This window comes from Cygnus atratus, chromosome 10 (genome assembly GCF_013377495.2).
Source record: "Cygnus atratus isolate AKBS03 ecotype Queensland, Australia chromosome 10, CAtr_DNAZoo_HiC_assembly, whole genome shotgun sequence".
Lineage (NCBI taxonomy): Eukaryota > Metazoa > Chordata > Aves > Anseriformes > Anatidae > Cygnus > Cygnus atratus.
The window spans coordinates 5,452,360-5,470,175 of record NC_066371.1 but is presented as its reverse complement, the minus strand read 5'-3'; the positions used below and the strand labels follow the sequence as shown (position 1 = coordinate 5,470,175).

General features: G+C 45.9%; 1 protein-coding gene across 6 annotated transcripts in view; it reads right to left on the bottom strand.

Moving 5' to 3' along the window:
* Positions 1–17,816, bottom strand: part of FRMD4B (FERM domain containing 4B) — a 113,679-nt gene that overhangs the window by 13,332 nt on the left and 82,531 nt on the right. For all 6 annotated transcript variants that reach the window (XM_035547081.2, XM_050712875.1, XM_050712876.1 and 3 more), the window contains 7 exons: positions 12,857–12,940; positions 11,679–11,744; positions 10,618–10,675; positions 9,588–9,674; positions 1,417–1,493; positions 807–945; positions 163–304 (listed from right to left, as the gene is read on the bottom strand). In XM_035547081.2, the coding sequence (XP_035402974.1) occupies positions 163–304; positions 807–945; positions 1,417–1,493; positions 9,588–9,674; positions 10,618–10,675; positions 11,679–11,744; positions 12,857–12,940 (653 nt within the window). The remainder of the gene's footprint in view (positions 1–162; positions 305–806; positions 946–1,416; positions 1,494–9,587; positions 9,675–10,617; positions 10,676–11,678; positions 11,745–12,856; positions 12,941–17,816) is intronic.

Sequence of the window (17,816 nt, the reverse complement as noted above, 5' to 3'; positions counted from 1 at the left end):
AGAGGAAACAGCAGATCATACAATAGATGTTTCTGCCTCAGATATGTAACCAATACACGCTGTCACATGCTTCACTGTATTTGTGGTCAGCTGGACTCATTACCCCTCTTAACACACAAGTGCCGCTGTACTTCAGGGCCTTGCATTCACACAAAATATTACCTGATGAGATTAAACTGCCATTGCTGGCCATAATAAGCTGATTTTTTGCTTCCATAGTCACTAGCTTTGAAACCTTTGGTGTTCCCATTTCTGTCAAATCCATGGCAATATCATCCAAACTTCTGGCTGAAGGAATTTTTGCCTGAAAAAGTTAAATAAATAAATCATTGAGTTACCTCTAATTAACTTCAGAACATGAGGTCACAGAAGATGACATTTCACACCTCATCTCCCACAAAAATAAGGGCTAAAGCAACAGCATCACACAGGAGCTGACTGTGCACTTGGCTGCCCCGGCATTCCTCAAACCTGGCCCCAAAGTCTTAACTGCCTCCAAACTCATAACCTCTTCTCTGTTTGCACCGTGTTCGAAAAGAACATGAGAAAGAGACAAAAGAAAAAGCAGATTAAATACTGAGACATGGGAATTCCCTCTGCTGTGATTACACTTCCATAGCTCTTAATTGGAGGCAGCCTAAAATGGATCGAATAGCAATGTTGTAGCTTAGACTGCTCAAAAAGCAGACAAAAGCTATTTGTATTTTTTCTCTGGGGATTAGGTTATCCACAGAACAACATATACTGAAGGATATGTAGGAAAGGTGTTGAAGCTTAAGCCTACAGCAAAATGCCTTCTAACTTACTTTGCTTTGTTTTCTGTCCAAGTAGAACTGGTGTTGACTGATTGCCATTACCCAGATGGATTTGATCAGGGAAGTGTTTGCATACCAGGTTTGCACTACCAGTCCACTCTGACCAAAGGTCCTTCTCGAGACTGAAATCCTGAAGAGGTGAAAAGAAACACAACTTTAGGACAGGCCTCTGAGGTTTAAAGTCCCCAAAGCCTCATTCCTAACCAGGCAAGACTCATAGCCTTTATTTCAGAGATCTAAAAACCTGGACTTGCTTCTCCCCAGCATCCGCTGCCTTTCCTCCCTCCTAACTTGCCATCCACTTTACAAAGCCAAAGCCCCTCCTGGTTGAGCTTTATGGAGCAGCAATAAGAAATTCACCCTGGGCAAAGGCTCTTCCTTCCTGGAAGGGAAGGCACAGAAAAGCAGCTGAGGGTGAGCTCCCTCCCTCACCCTTGGCATCAGTACCAAGGCAGGGAAGGGCAGGAGGTGCCCGAGGTGCCCGTGGTTCTGCACTGCCACCAGTGCACAGACACCTCCCATCCCCAGCCACTAAGACAAATGACTAATACCCAGTCCTGAGAGAAGATTCATCCCACGGCTATCCCACCTCCAGCCTCACCTGCGGGGATCGTGAACTTCCACGGCAAATTTCTTCTCACGGAAGTAGAGGTTTTCCAGCTGCTTCCATTGGAATAGCTAGAAGGACAGGGAGAGAGCAGCACAGCACGGTCACTCCAAGAATCACCAATCTTCTGCCCCCACATTATACAATTCCAGCAAGTTACAAATTCTGTGCGTCTTCAGCTATGGCACAGACCCAGCAATAACAACATTCACAACATCAATAAGTGTATCAATATAAACGTAGGGGATGCCCCTCAAGTAAATGCACACTTGCATGAACAGTGCACTGCAACTTCTGGGTTTGGGTTGTGAAAAAATCTGCTTTTATCAACAGCACAATTCATGTCACTGCTGGATGTCTGTAGGGACCTTGGGAGGGTGGCCAAAGTCCTTTTCTCTCTGATTAAATGCAGAAGAACTCCAAACGCAGCAACTACGCGGACACCAAGTCCTCTCCTCAGTCAGAACACCGCCAGGGAATGGCAGCAGCTGGGGGACGACCAAGACCTTTCCCTTCTGAAGACACTGGGCATGGGATTCAGCAAGACATTTCGGAGCAGGGGTAAAACACGCACAGAGAAGCAGCAGCCAGGGGAGGACTGGCCCCACAGCACACACCGCTGTAAGGAAACTGCCGATTTCCTGCCAAGTGCCAGCCGGGAGAGCACGCCGAAGGAAACGCTCTGCACCAGGGCTCGGCAGCTGCACCCATGGGCTCGGGGTTTCGCACGAACCCGCTCGCCCTTTGTGCCAGAACCAGCGCCCCGTGGGGCTCACCCCGCAGGTCCCGCACCTCCTCAGCCCAGCCCCAGAGGGCTGCTGCTCCCCTGCCCCTCGGTGCGGGTCCTGCAGCAGCACGCCCTGCCCCAGCAGTACGTGTGCGTGGGTACAGACACCCACACGCGTGTACCTGAGGTGTCGCCGAAGGTGGCAGGGAGCAGCAGAGACCCCTGCATCCCCCAGGAGTTCCAGGGTCGCTCTGCCAGGCAGCTCTTGCTGGGACCTGGCACCACCAGCCCCAGAGCCCCGGCACACGCGATGCTCCTGCCGGCCTCGCTGCAACGCCCTGGCACGGCTGGGAGCCAACACACCGCGGCTACGGACGGGCCTCACGCTCTGCACAGCTCCCTCTCATGCCACCTCAGTACAGTTCCGTACAGCTCCTCTCATGCCACCACGCTCCCTCCACTGAAAGCTGCCCTCGCAGGGCTGTAACGAGCACAGCCTCACGCCTCTGCGGGAGCAGCTCCGGCAGCGCTCCTTCCGCGCCCTTTCGGCTCTTCGGTTAAAACTTTCCTTTCTAGCACGACCATTTATTCTTAGATTCTGCTGCAGGAAAAACGCGGCAGGGCGAAATGTCATTTACTTCAACCAATCAATCACTTTCGGTAAGATTACGGAAGCTTTCCTCAGCCGCCTCAGCACGCTCCCCCAGCGAGGAGAAGCGCCCAGCGCCAGCAGCGCCCTGCCCCGCTCGGACGGCTCGCAGAAGCGCTCCCTCCCCCCTGCCGCCCCCTTTCCCAAAGCAGAGGGATCCGCTCAGCACCCACCGGGGGTGCCCTTACCTGCCCCGGGCCCGCGGGTCCCGTCCCGTCCCGTCCCGCTGGGCGGCAGCCGGCGGCCGGGCGCTCCCGGGCGGCAGCCCAGGAACCGGGGCGGCGCCAGGCGGGGCCGAGCGGGGCCGGGCTTTGGGGCTCGCAGCCTCCGCCCCGGCCCCGGCACCGGCGGACCCCGGGGCTGAGCCCCGGCCTCTGCGCTGCTCCTCCCCGCAGGGAGCAGCCTGCCGAGGTGGAGGGTGCAAATCCGGCGTCCGGTTTAAAAAGGAAAAAAAAAAAAAATAAGGGGAAAAAAAAAAAAGAGTAGAAAAAAACAGGGAGAAATTAAAAAAAAAATCGAAAACGGGAAAAAAGGAAAAAAAAAAGAGAAAAATAGAAGAAAAAATAAAGTAAAAAATAAAATAATTAAAAAAATCAAATAAAATAATTAAGAAAATAAAATTAAATTAAATTTTAAAAAATAAAATTAAATTAAAATTAAATAAAATTAAAATTAAATTAAATTAAAATAATAAAAATGAAATAATAAATAAATAAATAAAATATAAAGAATAAATAAAATGACATAAAAAAGCCTTTACATTTCCTGGAGGTGGCTGGGGAGGGAGCAGAGCCATGCCCCGCTCACCCCCGCCGCCGCCTGCCCAGCCCCCTAAATCTCCCACATATTAAAAGAAAATAGAAAGGGGGGTGGATTGGAATCTGTTTTTTGAGGGCTGGAAGAACAGTTTGGAAGAAATGAAATGTTTTTGCTGTGTATGTTCCCTTTAGCCCGCTGATAAGGCCCACCTGATCTAATGAAGGTTTTCCTGACACCCGTCCCCAGCCACTGACGTTGCCAGATCCTTACAGGCCCGTGGAAAACTCCCACTGAGCACGGCAGGGGCTGCCTGTCGGACCCTACAAGCAGGATTTGGCCTGCTCGGGGTTTGCTTCTTGGGTCTTTTTGGAGAAGGCACAGAGCAACCTGAAAGCACCTCACTAACCCCGCACCTCTCGGCATTAGGCAGGGCTCTGACCCCAGCCGCAGCTTTTGGAAGCACGGGAGCTTCACCTCCTGCATGCCTCCTGTGATCCTGCAGAACAAAAGGATCGCCCTCCTAGCCCTCTTTCCCATACAAAAAGAGCTTGTAATTGTAGTCTAACAAGACACGGAGCAGACACTGCTTGCCTAAGTAGTGAGACACCTTCACAGTGGAAGCAGCTGGTTGTGGGCCTGGCTGATCTGGCATCCAGCTTTGAATAAAAGGCAGGTCTGTCTGGGCCCAACAGCAGGAGCTGGGGAGAACGGCCCCGGCAGGACCACGGGCGGGGAGCTGGCATAGCCCCTGCCTTGAGAAACAGGCAAGAGGCGATTTGCTTAACGCACAGATGCATTTAGTTCAAAAATTACTTTAAAAATATCATTTTTTTTCAAGGGGGTGGAAATCCAGAGAGGAGCCGAGCACTGCTATCCAGCAGCACCTCCAGCCCCAGCACATTTCCTGGGCCAAGAGTGATGGCAAATTCTCACCAAGAGCTCAATTACCCCAATTTTTGGTTTTCCACCCAAGGGATCTTTGCGTAACGCAGCAGGGATGTGTGCGCCGTGCTGCTGCATCTGCAGCAGTCCTTCCTTCGGGAAGTGCTTTGTGGTACGTACCGTGCCCGTAGGGAGGTTCAGCCACCACCATCCCAGTAGCTTACTGGGAACAGCAATCTCCAGACAAATCTGGCGATTCAGACCAAGGAAACATAAAAGATTTCTGCCCGCAGGAATGCACCCCACCCCGATGAAGGAAATTACCACCCTGCCGGCAGGGCTGGAAGAAGGGCTGCATTTCAGCCCCTCAGCAGCAGTTCGCTGGCTGGCACGCTGCCTTCAACTGAAACCTTTTTTTTTTGTTGTTTTAAATTGCTCTGCCTGGCTGCAAAGGGAGGCATTTGAGGGGATAGCAGGAGAGCCAAGCTGCCCCACCTGCAGCAACTTCTGACAGAAGGAGGCAGACAGCTCTCACCTGTGCCAGCATAAATTGGCAGAGCTCACCCGGAGGCATCCCTCATCTCTTACATATTAAGCCAGTCGTCTAAAAACCTCTTCAATCACACTTTTTCTCTAATGCACTGCGATCAATCCTTGCCAGGTTCCCACTGGCATGGGCTTTAACAAGGATCAGCGATGTCTCAGCAACGAACAATGCGGCTGTCACAGAACGTGTGTGTTGTGGGGCACGAGCTCGAGCAACTTTCTGCACATCTGGAAGGAACTGCATTTCAGAGCGGTCTTGTAACAGCTCTGTGTTTATTTGAAATAATTATGCGAGCTTAGTATCTTATGTCTAAATCAATGGCTTCTCCTTGGTGAGAAATAAACATAGTAAAAGAAGTCTTTGCATGATTAGATCCGCCTGCTGAGAAGCCTGCACAAACGCTATTGTGTTCTGAGCAATTCAGCCAAGCAGGACAGAGAATTTACATTAAGCAAATGTTCTGCAAGGGAAAACTTTCAGTATCAGCATTTAGAACGTATATGTGGAATTAAAAGAAAAATATCATAAATATTACCCATTTCAAAACTAGTATGCTCTAACAAAAACACTCCTGAGAACATAATGTATTCAAGATGACCAGCATTAGAACTGAAATCCTTGCAGATTTGAAACAATACCATAGCGAGATTACTTTTCCTCTTCAGACATTGGAGTTCATTTATCACCAGGGAGTCGCCCACAGAAACACAATGAAGTGGGAGAAAAGGTCCAAAAGCAAGCAAGCAGCCTTCTCGAATTCCCATTCCTCGCAGTATCACCACACGTTGGCTGAACGCAGAATAAACTCGACCCACTCCACAGTGCACGCTCCAGAAACGAGACAGGGCATTGTTTCTCTCATCAGTGAGAGGAATATGGGTGGAGATAAAAGGGAGAAGTACCCTGTTTTGAAACAGCATCTGAAGTTCTGCACCCTGGGACCCATTTTATGCGTTTCCTAATCAATTCAGAAGAGATTCAGGATGGGATCTTGGCATGCCACCCAGACACCCCTCCCCGCAAGCAGGAGGCATTTCTCCAAGCAGGAGATATCTCCGTATTAACTGCAGCTGAAGGCAGAGTATGTCTGCAGAGCAGCAGGACTGCAGAGTTAATCCCAGGTCTGAGCTGAAACCTGAACACGGGTTGCAAACCCAGGCTTTTTATGCCCTGTGAGACTTCGGAACTATAATCAACTGAGCCAGAGCATAACCTCCAGCCAGTGTGGAGCCACAGCTTTTATCTAGGAAGAAAAAGACAATTTTCCTAAATGACACAAGAACAGCTCGCTGTCTTCAGTCTGTTATAGCAAGGCATTTCCCTCGGCTCCCATCACTCGCAGTCCAGGGCAAGCTGTAAAATCTGGGTCCACTTTGCTGGAAACCACTTCAAAAAATTACAAAGTTCCAGGAGCAACTTAACATCGACAAAACTCCTTTCTTCAAACAATCTCAGGTTCACCAGCAAAATATCATGGCTGGAATCAAACCTCCGCAGCCAGCTTGACAGAGGCAGGCAGACACAGCAGGTTCTCCTGGTCCAGCCCCGACCTACAACAACGCACGGGCAAATGGGCTGCGCTGCTCACGGGTGACTGACGCGGCATGCACAAGCTTTGGCAAGGCAGATGAGTATCTGGGATTGCTTCATCTGGTTCTGTCTTGCAAGTTGTTTCCTGTGAAGAGCATTCAACCCTGGACTTCACGCCACAGTGTTGATCCAACAACAAAATCTTGGGATAACCACTGTGCTCCGAGGCTCATGTTTAGGCCTCTTTGCCTGAAGACCTACTTGGACAAAGCCAAAAGATTTCACTTTTTGAAGATTACCGTTGGGAACTGACGCTGCATTAATGGATGCAGTTAATTAAAATATGCATGTAGGTTTTCTTCTGAATGTGGATTTATCTCTGAACAGAAGCCCGTGATCAACACGTTAAACAAACGCAGCTACGTCTGGCAGCAGCCATGACTGTTGCACAAAAGGCACAAGGAGCAGAATAAAGCTGCCAGGTGGGAATTCAGGTGGAGCACAGGCACCAACTCCAAGTTCCTACCTGAATCTTGGAAACTTTCCCACTTCAGCAGGTATCACAGAGACTTACGCAGCCAGAGATCACTTATCTTTAAAACTAGGAAAGGCCAGCCCAGTCTCCCATTAAATTTGACTCAGCCTTTCCCCGTTACTGAATTAATGAGACATGTATATTTAAACATCCCTAGTTGGAGAAGTGGACTACAATCGGGATGCTCTCTCCCAGATGGCTAGGGATAAACACAACAGCACTTTTGATCCACAACATAAACAGCAGGATAACACCAGCACATGGCAGTTGTGAGTTTGGCTCCATCTTGAAGAGGAAAGCAAGAAAATTCTGCTAAATCCAGCAAAACTAGCACTTCTACTCAGACAGGCAGACAAAATTTACATGCCTATTCTGCTCTTGCTGTTTTGGAAAGGATGGTACTTGCTGACTCCTTGGAGATTTTGACAAGCTATACACACTCTTCGCTCTCTGAAAATATATTTTGATGCATTCACAAATGTGAACAAACAACAACGCTAGCTGAAAGCAAACTTCTGCCTGCCACAGCACTCGCAGCAAGGCTATATAGCTGCACTGAAACAAACGGCAGTGTCTTCAGCAGTTTAACTTCAGCAATTTTTGTCCCTTCCAGTTAGCACCAAACACAAATCTGCAAGTCCATTGCAATACCACTGCTGTGTAATACTAAAGCCATGTCCATCCTTGCTCTTTGAATCAGCTTATTGGCATTAAACCTTCCCTCTGCATTTACGTTCTTCTCTCCCACCTTCCCTTTTGATCTCTGTTCTACATTGTATAATTATAATTAGAGTGCAGCAGACAACTTTTACCATTTCCATTGTAACACTTCCACTGCAGGGGTGACCTTTGGGTGTTGGGTTTTTTGTTTTGCTTCGTTTTTTAATTTTATTTTTCCTAAACACGACTCCTGCTGCATTCAAAGGCAACGCCTCATAAGCAACTGTAGCAGGGTGTGACTTGTTATCTGGTCCTTGCTGACCTTAAAAAATTTTCTTAATCTGCCTGGTTGATGTTGTAAACTGAAATCCCACAAGCAGAAAAGTGCTTGGCGAAGCAATGCTTCAAGCCAGGCAGGATGTATTTTCTTGGAGAGAGTTACTGGTCACAGCGGGACATCCTGGCTGGAGAATAGTCTGCATCTGATCTGATCGGGAAACCTAGTAGATATTGTCTAAATGTAGGCAAGTGCTCAAGAGCAAGAGGAGCTGCTTGATGTTCTTCTTTGATGATTGATGTCTGTATTAACATTTTCTAGGGTTTTCATTGTGTCACTCTCATTTCAGAACATGCATGGTAGGAGAGACCTAAAGAGCTTTACTGAACAAAGTGAAGGAAGGACTTGAGAGTTCAACCTTGGACACACAGGTATATAAATACAGCACAAAAGAAACCAAGTCATAGCCTGCTCTGGAGAAAGAGAAGATCAAGTTGGGAACTTGAAAGGGAATTGCTCTTCACAAGGAAGTTTTGTTAAGCCATGTTTTCTGGCACAAATACACTAAACATTATCATTTTGCAAATGTGAAATTCCCTGGCAGGAAGCACACGCTTCATGTGAACTCCTGCCCAGAGCATTCCAGGGAACGGAGAACAGCAAGCTCCGTGTCTGCATCTCCTTACAGCCTCAATGTTCCAGCAAAGACATGACCAAAAAAAACCCCACACATATCCAACCCAACAGCACAGCTCCCACACGTGCACTGCTGTCTTTTCCCCACTGCCAACCCTGTTAACTCTTCAAGGACTTCCAGGGCTCAGTCCTGTCTCAGTGAGCCTTACACATCTACAGGACTGGAGGAGTTCCCAACATATCATGTGCTTGAGCAGCACGATGGATTTCCAGGGCTGCCAGCAGAAGAGCCTGTTAGGGTTGACTGATGGATGGCTGCGAGGGAGCCAGCAGTGGAATATGGGACCCTCTGCCCTGTTTCAACAACAGCTGAAGTTGTTGGCAGAGTTTACTCTCCAGGAGACACACTGGGGAGAAAGGGGGCGGAAAAAGAGAAGAACGACTTCCAGTATTTGGCATTTACTCTCAATCCCCCCTTATAATTCATTTAATCATGAAAACATGCAATCGCCTACAAAGGCCTGCAGTTTCACACAGTTCTGCTTGTATTTCGTGGACATCAGTGGATCTTCTCATTATTTTTTCACACAAATTACACCTCTGAAAGCCAAACGAAACACTGCTCAAGTACAAGGCCTTTAGTTTGGGACTTGCAGAAGCCCAACTCCTTCATGCTTTTGTAGTTATCCCTGGAGACTGCCAAAATTCCTGTAGAGACTGTCCTGAGACCACCAGACTCAAAACCACAAAGCTCCTGAAGGGAGCTGCTGGCTGTAGTGAATTACTTTCCAGTATTTAAGCAAGGGGGGAGAATTTTTACTGCCTGGGTGCTAACAGGATTCTTCTACCTCCAGCCATTTGTCTTTTGCTCATTTTTTTTATAAGCAATAGTTTAAAAAAGTACATACTGGCATGCAACACTTCCCCACCAACCCAACAAATGCAATGATACAAAAAACTTACTTTTCTGGGCTTGACTTTGTCTTGTAAGTCGTACTGTCCTATCCCTTTATAACTTATTCCAAGCCACCAAGGGATTCCTTGTTTATCCTGAAACAGGGAAGCCTGCGTGAGCTGTGAGCTACTTAAAAATTAAGCAATTCCAAGATCACAGCCTACTTCATTCTGTGACAAGTACAAGTAGGTAGGGAACAAGGACATTTTATGCAAACAAACTGATGTGAAGTGGATTGCTAAAGTGAATGTTGAAAATTTCTTCCACTGCCTTCTCAGGTAGAGGCAAGAAACTATGTGGCGGTTGTGCAAAGTGGACAAAAAAGCAACAGCACTGTTGAAACAAATGGGTGTCACTCTTTGCAAGAGGTGGCTGTGAGGAGGAAAGGGTAAGGGAGAGAAAAAAATGTGGCCAATGACTGCATCCATGAAACTCAGGCACGACACAGCTGCAAGAGGAGAACAGTGCAAACAATCAACTTCTCAGGTACCATTGTCAAGGCCATGACTAAAAGTAAGGAGACATCACCTCTGCTGAGCTCTTCTGCAAAAAACACATTTGTCCAGTCTCTGCTCTACAAATGGAAATAAATAGTGTATTTCCATCACTCTCCAAAAATACTGTTCAACTAAACAGCATCTTCCCACTCTACATGTGCACCCACTAATCATTGCCATTTAGAAGCTCTTTTCTACATTGTATTTTTTCTAGTCTTGGTTAGAAATGGCTCCAAAGGAAATATTAATTGCCTCAAATCTAGAAGTGATATCCAGTTTAATTAAGCTGGTATGAATTTAGGTCCTGATAGCATGACTGAAGGTTTTCACAGAGATTCCTTTCTGTCTTCTATAGCACATAATGCTTTGCTGCTCTCTGAAAACATTTTAAAAAGAGAACTGAAGAGGGAAAAGGTATAGAGGTTGAAAAATGTGGGGTTTAATTCTGATAGAAGGGTACTGAATCATCAAAATACTCCTTTAGGAATGCAATCACATGTAATAAGCCAAGCAATCATATTATCTATAGACATTTACTAACCTTTACTCCATAGTAATGAACTCCATATGTTGGCAAAGCTTCTACCACTCTCATGTACCTGTAGACAGATTTATAGCATATCAGATGATTTTCTCTGGAGGAAATCAATCTATTAACATATTTTTTTTCACACATACATTCAGGACATGTCATTTATCATTTGCATATTTTGAAGACCTTAATGATTTAATGCCCATGGTTTTGGAAAAAAATAGCACCCAGGCTCAGGGAAAGATGTGGTATTTTGGCCCAGACAAAGTAAATGGAAGATTTCTCATACTACAAAACACTCGATCTCCTATCAGAAGTTCAGAGAATTGAAAGCAAAACTTCCATTTCTGAAGTGAATGTGTAAGTCTTTTGGGAAATGTTGGCGGGAAAGATATGCCTATAATTATTTCATGATGGTGCTTTTGTTAAAATAGATAGCTTTCAAATTAAATTGTTTATGGAGTTGTACAATTTTTTCATGACGCAATTCAGACAGCCACTGAAGAGATAATTTTTTCTCTGTTCCTGTCGAAAGAAGCCTCTGAATTATTGGGACAGAGTTGCAGGCCCCAAGCCATGGGACAAAAAGGGCAAGTTGTCTACAATATGCAACTACAGCAATCATCTCAATCTTCTTGGTTCCATGGGCTGTATTCATCCTGCAAGAACCCTGTTTTTTGAAAACTAAATTTGAACACACATGCATTTGTTTTCCTTACAGAACCTAAGGTAACATCCTTAGAGTCTGGTGTGAAAACTAAGTGATAGCAAGCAGGGTGTGGAGAAGGCTTTTTTGAATAAATAAGGCCCATATTGTTTCTTTTATATTTGATGTATTTGAAGGAAGAGATACAACCTTAAGTGGAAACTTGTGACATCTAAAGCTTGAAATACTTTTAAAACATTACTCAGTAAAAAATAATACTGGCAGATACAAAAGGCAAAGTTTGCAAGCAATAATAACCCAAAGAGCCTGCATGCCACTTCTCAAATAGGAAAGAAAAAAAAGGAAAAAAAAATAGGAAAAAGTTAGTAAAAAGATCATCTTCACAAGTAAGTGTCATACTCACTGAACAATGGCTTGTCCTCTGGTCAGACCTTTAATTTGTGTATAATGTTCAATTACTCTATCCTCACTGCAAAACAAGCACAAAAAACAATTTAGAGGCTGTGACTTTTTTTCCACATGTGATAGCATTTGTTGAAATTTGTGTGCCTGCTCAGCATGCAGAGAAGTGCCCCTCTGTACTTTTCTCTGTACTTTCCCACCTTTCATTAAGCAGTGTGGAGCTGCCTTCTAATCCCTACCATTGCATGCTGCGTTCCAGACTAATTACCAAATCATTTCAGATCAGCCTGCTCCACTGCAGATGCTGCTGCAGAATAATAGTACTAATTGTATAAATTCATTTTCACATTCTAAAGAACCCAAACTTCAAAGGATGGTTAGTGCTCCATATGTATGGCAGAAGTTGTTAAAAGAAACATTTTCATTCTAGCGTATTCTTTTCACCTGACATTTCATAGACAAACAACTATAGATTTGTCAGCAGTGACATTTTTACATTTTTCCTGTTATATACTATAACATTTTCTTTTAGTGGAATGAGAAATAAAATGTGCATTTAAGTGTCAGACACTTGAATGCAAAGAGAAACCAACAGTATTTGTTCTGAAAGAAAAAATCATAAACCTAAAAATGAAATAAATGAGGGAGTCAAACTTGAATAAAGGGCATGAATTACAAGGAAACAAAATTGTTCATTCATCCCAAACGTATTTTTCTATGGCAGATTCAAGCCACAAAATCGGACCTGCCTTTCTGTTTCCAGCTTTTCCATCTCATCTTTTCCCTGTCCTGTTGAGGAGTGAAAGAGCGGCTGGTTGGGCACCTGGCACCAGCCAAGGTCAGCCTACCACAGAGGCTCTGCTGTTTAGTAGTTGAAAAGGTGCTCTTTGCAAACACAGACTTGGCCAGGATTCAGATTTCATCTCTTTCTAATGCATGGTGCCCACTTACTCTGATCCAGCAATTTAATTTGAACGAACTTTCAGTCAGGGATTTGCATCGGATCTTGTGTAATTTATAACCTTCTAAAATTGCAAATGCTTGAACACAAGCAATTAACCGAGTCTTCTATAACACAGGCTGAAAACTTTTAAAACATTTTACAAAACTGTTTAAAAGTGATCTTGTCATTACTACCCATAACAAAGATTTCCATTTTAAATGAATTAAACAGCTCACCAGTAAGCAAGCGATGGATGCTCCTGCAGCGTCTTGGTAGGGAAGACAGGCAGCGTCTTCAAATCTTTCCTAGTGTTTTCATCACTAAAAGCAAAAATGGCACAGAGTCAGTGCTGGTGAATCATTCATGCAAATTGCCGGTTTCAGCGGAAGGAAAGGGTTGTATTTGCTACCCAAGAACAAGGTGGATTGCCCCATATCAGGCCGTCATAGCAACATAACTCTAGAGGCCCTCTCATGTGACAGTGATGTACATGGTGTCATGCAGACTCGTGTTGTAACTCATTATACAGACACGTGATTATCGAGTTAGTCAGGCCACTGTGGCGGGAGTGTGGTATCAATATTTATTTTGCACACACTCAGTTTGCTAAGTACAGACTGAGCTCTCAACAGCTGCAGAAGGAAAGTTTTTGCCCAAAGGCAAGGCTTGCAGTGCTATTTTTGCTCTATCTTTAGCTAAAATCCTTTGCAGTAGACAATAAATTCCATGAAGCAGCATGGCATTTGTCAAATCTCAGAGTTTGACACAGATCCGATTCAAAACAAAGGATTTCAGTTCATATACTTTGAAGTATTTTTACTGGAAGGAGTTTTCCTGGAGTTCACATTCTGCAGAAAGTTCAAATATTTTGGACTCTAGGCCCAGCCCAGAACAAAATCAAGGCTGTTGAAATATGTGAATGCAATTTGTCACAAAACCAACAACAAACAGCAGAATATTTTAAAACCTATTTGTAGGCATCAGTAAAATGGTGAATATTTTCTCCTTATATGCTCCATTAATTAATCAGCTGAAAGCTGCACGCCTCATTTCTGCAGGATTTCTGCATGCCTTCACAGCAGTGCGAACAAGCACGAACACGACTGTTCTGTGAAAAGAATGCACCAGTCATGTTCATCGGTATCTGCCTCGACTTCTGCAGCCAGGCTTTCCTTGAAGGTGTTTCCCTGCTCCCGAGCTCTGTTTTCATCAGCATCCACTATTACAGATCCCGTCTGAGCCGTGTTGCCCCTCTTCCCTCAAAGCGGCTCGTGCGCACCCATGCACCCGAGGAGCAGATACCAGCACAGAAATCTGCTCTGACACCACACATCAGCCACTGCAGGTGGAGGAGGCAATGGAGGTGCACTGAACCACTCACACCTTCAGTCTCACAGCAGATGTCACATGGAAGGAGCAGTAAATTGAAACTTTTTGTGCCTCCAGCGAGCGCAGGCTAATTGCTCTCCAAGCTTCTTCCCCCAGCCCTGACAATGCGCCTCAACCCTGACTAAGAGGGACCACCTCTGGGGACCAGGAAACAGTTCAATCAACAGCCTATTTATTCTTCAGCGTCTTTGATAAAGTTGCCAAGAAGGGGGATGGTCAATTAGCACGCAGGAGCTGTTGTTTCTGAGCTCTGCAGCCGGAGCTCTTCTGCCAAGAATATGCACTTTTCTTTGCAAGCTGGCCAGCTCCCCGCTGCCACAAATGGGGACATCTGGGTAGAAAACCAGGATCTCTCCTCTCAGTGCTCATAGGGCCAGTGCTCACAAAAGCAAAAGGGGGGGTTATTCACCCCTTAAAAGCTTGTTGATTGTATCAAAAGGCTGCAAAACATCCCAGCTTGCGGTGCAGACAGGTTACCAGGGCTTTGTAGGGCCACATAAAAATGCAGACAGAGCTCATTCTCCTGAGGCCTCAGAAACCAGAGTAAAAATAAACCAAACCAAAAAGACCATCCTAAAGCTAAACAAAGCAAAACAAAATGAACAACAACAAAAAAAGAAAACAAAGCCCTGAGCAACCTGGTCTTAACACAGAGCTGACCCTTCTCAGAGCAACAGGCTGGGCTAGATGACCTCCTGAGCTCCATTCCAACTTAAATCATAAACTCAGGATAATTTATCATTAAAATAAAGATTTCCTACTATTTTAAGTCTAACTCATAACTGTAATGGCCGCATTAACAGACAGGGCTGGCAGGGAAATACAGTGAAATAGGAGAGGGTTTCAGAAGGAAGCGATAACAAAATAGCTCATTTTTACCACACAAAAGGGTTGTTCCTCTAAATATAGGTTCTCAACACAAAAGATTCATAATCAGAGGTTTAATAGCAGGTCCCTAACCCCCCTATTTAGAAGCCTCGCTGCCATTGAACAACAAAACGCCCAAGCAAGGGCTGAGGCAGTGACGAGGCTGATGCTGGGAGACGAGAGCTGAGTCCCACAGGTGCAGCCCCCTCTCTCCTGCCCCACTGCAGGGCAGGGCCACGGGTGATGCCTGAGCTGCCACCACAGCAGCTAGGTCAGGAGGTCCCAAGCTCTCCTTCACCAATCGTTACGGCATCAGCAGCCTCTCCAGCACTGTCTCTCCACAGAAACACCACCAACCTCAGCAGCTGTGTTCTACCATGCACGGAAATGCCACATTATGTCCCGCACGTTGGGACATCGGTGACTAAAGGGCTGCCATCACTTCCGTGCTGCGAGGCGGGACCCACCCCTCCAGCACCGACCCAGAACCGCAGGCCCTGGGGCAGTGCCTTAGCATGCAGAGGCCAGGGAGCTGTGACGACTTTTTGAGGAGCTGGAGCTTCTCTGTTCTCCTGCCAACCTGCAAATCTACCCAATGTCTCATAATAGCAGCAAATACACTCCTTTTAGGAGGCCAAGTTGGCCCTTGGGACTTGCCTTTCTGAAGGGACCTGATCTCAGCTGGTTCAAACACAGTCATGTCTTGTCAATCTGCAGCTCTGCACCCTATCAAAATGGACTTATAAGGCCTGAACGTCTCTGAGAAGCCACATGAGAATTTTATTTTTTCCTTCATAATCCTAAAACTAGGCATGAAACAATCCTAGAAAAATGTGAAAGACCTGGAGAACAGGGCATAGCTCCTCGCATGCTGAACGCCTTCAGAGCAGGCTGGCACTCAGCAGCGCAGATCTGCTGACTGTGCACCCAAGGATTAGCATTTGGGATGATTCACAGCTTCATGGATAATAAAAGCCTCAAGTGGACCTCTTCCCTCCTTCAGCAGAGTTCATTATCACTTCATCTGCAGAGAGGAGACCAAGCACGTCTCCCCTTGACCCTTCGGATCACTTTCCCAAGCCCTCTGAGCCCCAGCCGTTCCCCAGAGGTGACGACTGCAGATAGCAGGAGCGACGGCTTGAATTATTACCTGTTCCTGTTCAGTTTCACAACAACCACAAGGCGATGCAGAAATCAGAGGGCAGCCAGCCCCGGCTCCAGATGCCCTGCCGCCCAAACAGCCGCCCAGCTGAGCGGACAACCGTCGTGCTCAGCATGGCCATGGGCAGCAGGACAGCTCTCCTCAGAGCCGCAGTAGGCCTGGGCAGGAGGGACCGAGCAGCCCCTGCTCACTTTTCGTCTGACTCCCGCTACGGAGGGGGCTTCTCGACTGCTGCTTCTTGGCAGAAGGCCCACACATAAACTTTAAACCGCCCAGAGTCAACGGGACTGAACTTTTTTGGCAAAAAGGTTTGTTTATTTCCCAGGAGGGGAATCTAAGAGAACACTGGTCTCAAGTATTTTTCCACTATGGAGGCGAATGAAAGAAAACAAGCTGATAGACCCTTTCCTTTCCATTCCACCCTCTAAATGGGAGTTTCCTCCCCAGCAGGTACCGAGCAGAACTTGAACTGCTGTAGGCAATGTACATGCAAATCTACACCAGACCCTCCTCACACGGAGCATTAGCTTTCATTTGGGGTATTGTGTGTTTGATTTTCTGCTCAGTGCCAGCTCTACAGGGACTGAAGGGCAGCTCGTCTCTAAAATAACCAATTGCAATCGATAAACCACATGCCGTATGAATAGAAGTTCCCACATCCAAACTACTATCTCTAGCAGCAACCCAGTACTGATCCTATGTGCTTCCTACAGCCTGCTGACCTGCCAGGGAAACGTTACGTGTCTAAAACCCCACCAGAAAACTTGGTTCCTGGGGGGGAACCAAGTCAGACTACCCTGGCATGCTCTGCTGAAAGCACATTACTGAAAGTAAAAAAGAGACATATTTATGCTCCCAGAAAGTGTATCCTCACAGCTTGTAATAGCATGATACAACACTCCCTGCCAGGCAAAGATTTAAAGAACTGTGCTAATTAAGACCATTTGTTAATGGCTGCCCAGGCTTTTCCCTGCGCCCACTGTCACAAACAGCTTATGCCTTTTGCTAATGCAGTAATTCAAGGCAATAGATGTAGATGTAATAAGACGTGGTTAATGAGATTAACATAAAATGTGAAGAGCAATAGACACACCCACAGCAGCAAAAGCAGTATGTTGGATGATATCATAAAAAGTTAACCCGCATCTTCTTTGTAAATATTAATACATCGATAAGAATAGGACTTCAGACAACTTTTAACTGACTAAAGTGACGGCAGGTGTGTGTCTCTACTGAACCATGTTGATAACACTCTACAAGGCAGGAATTTATCGCTGGGGAAAGTTCACTGTACAGTGATTTTCCTCTGTTCTCAAAGCCTCTTGTCCTCACATAAATACTTGCTCTTGTACTTCTGTGTGATCATTAGAAAGCTTCTCCTGGGTCCTTCTGAATGTGACTGCTTTACATTTGGTTTATTCTTGTAATGAATTTTAGGCACACCACCAGTGGAATTTAGAGTGGCCTTGTTTTTAGAAAACACTGACCAACTGCACAAGTTAACCAGAAAGCTATTTTACCGACACCAACAATCAGCAGCCACTTCTGAGAATCGCGTGCGAGACAGAGAAACATGCAGCTTCACAGCTAAAGAAAAATACAGTATTACCCTGCACTGTGAAGATGCTTCAGAAATTTTCCGTTAAGATTTTTCCTCCTTATTCTGTTCAAGATGTTTGAAGCTAGTGATATAAATGATTAAAGGCTAACTGCACAACAACAACCTGTGCTGCTGCCTACAGCCCAGCCCGGTCCCACAGTGGGCAGACTGAGGGTGG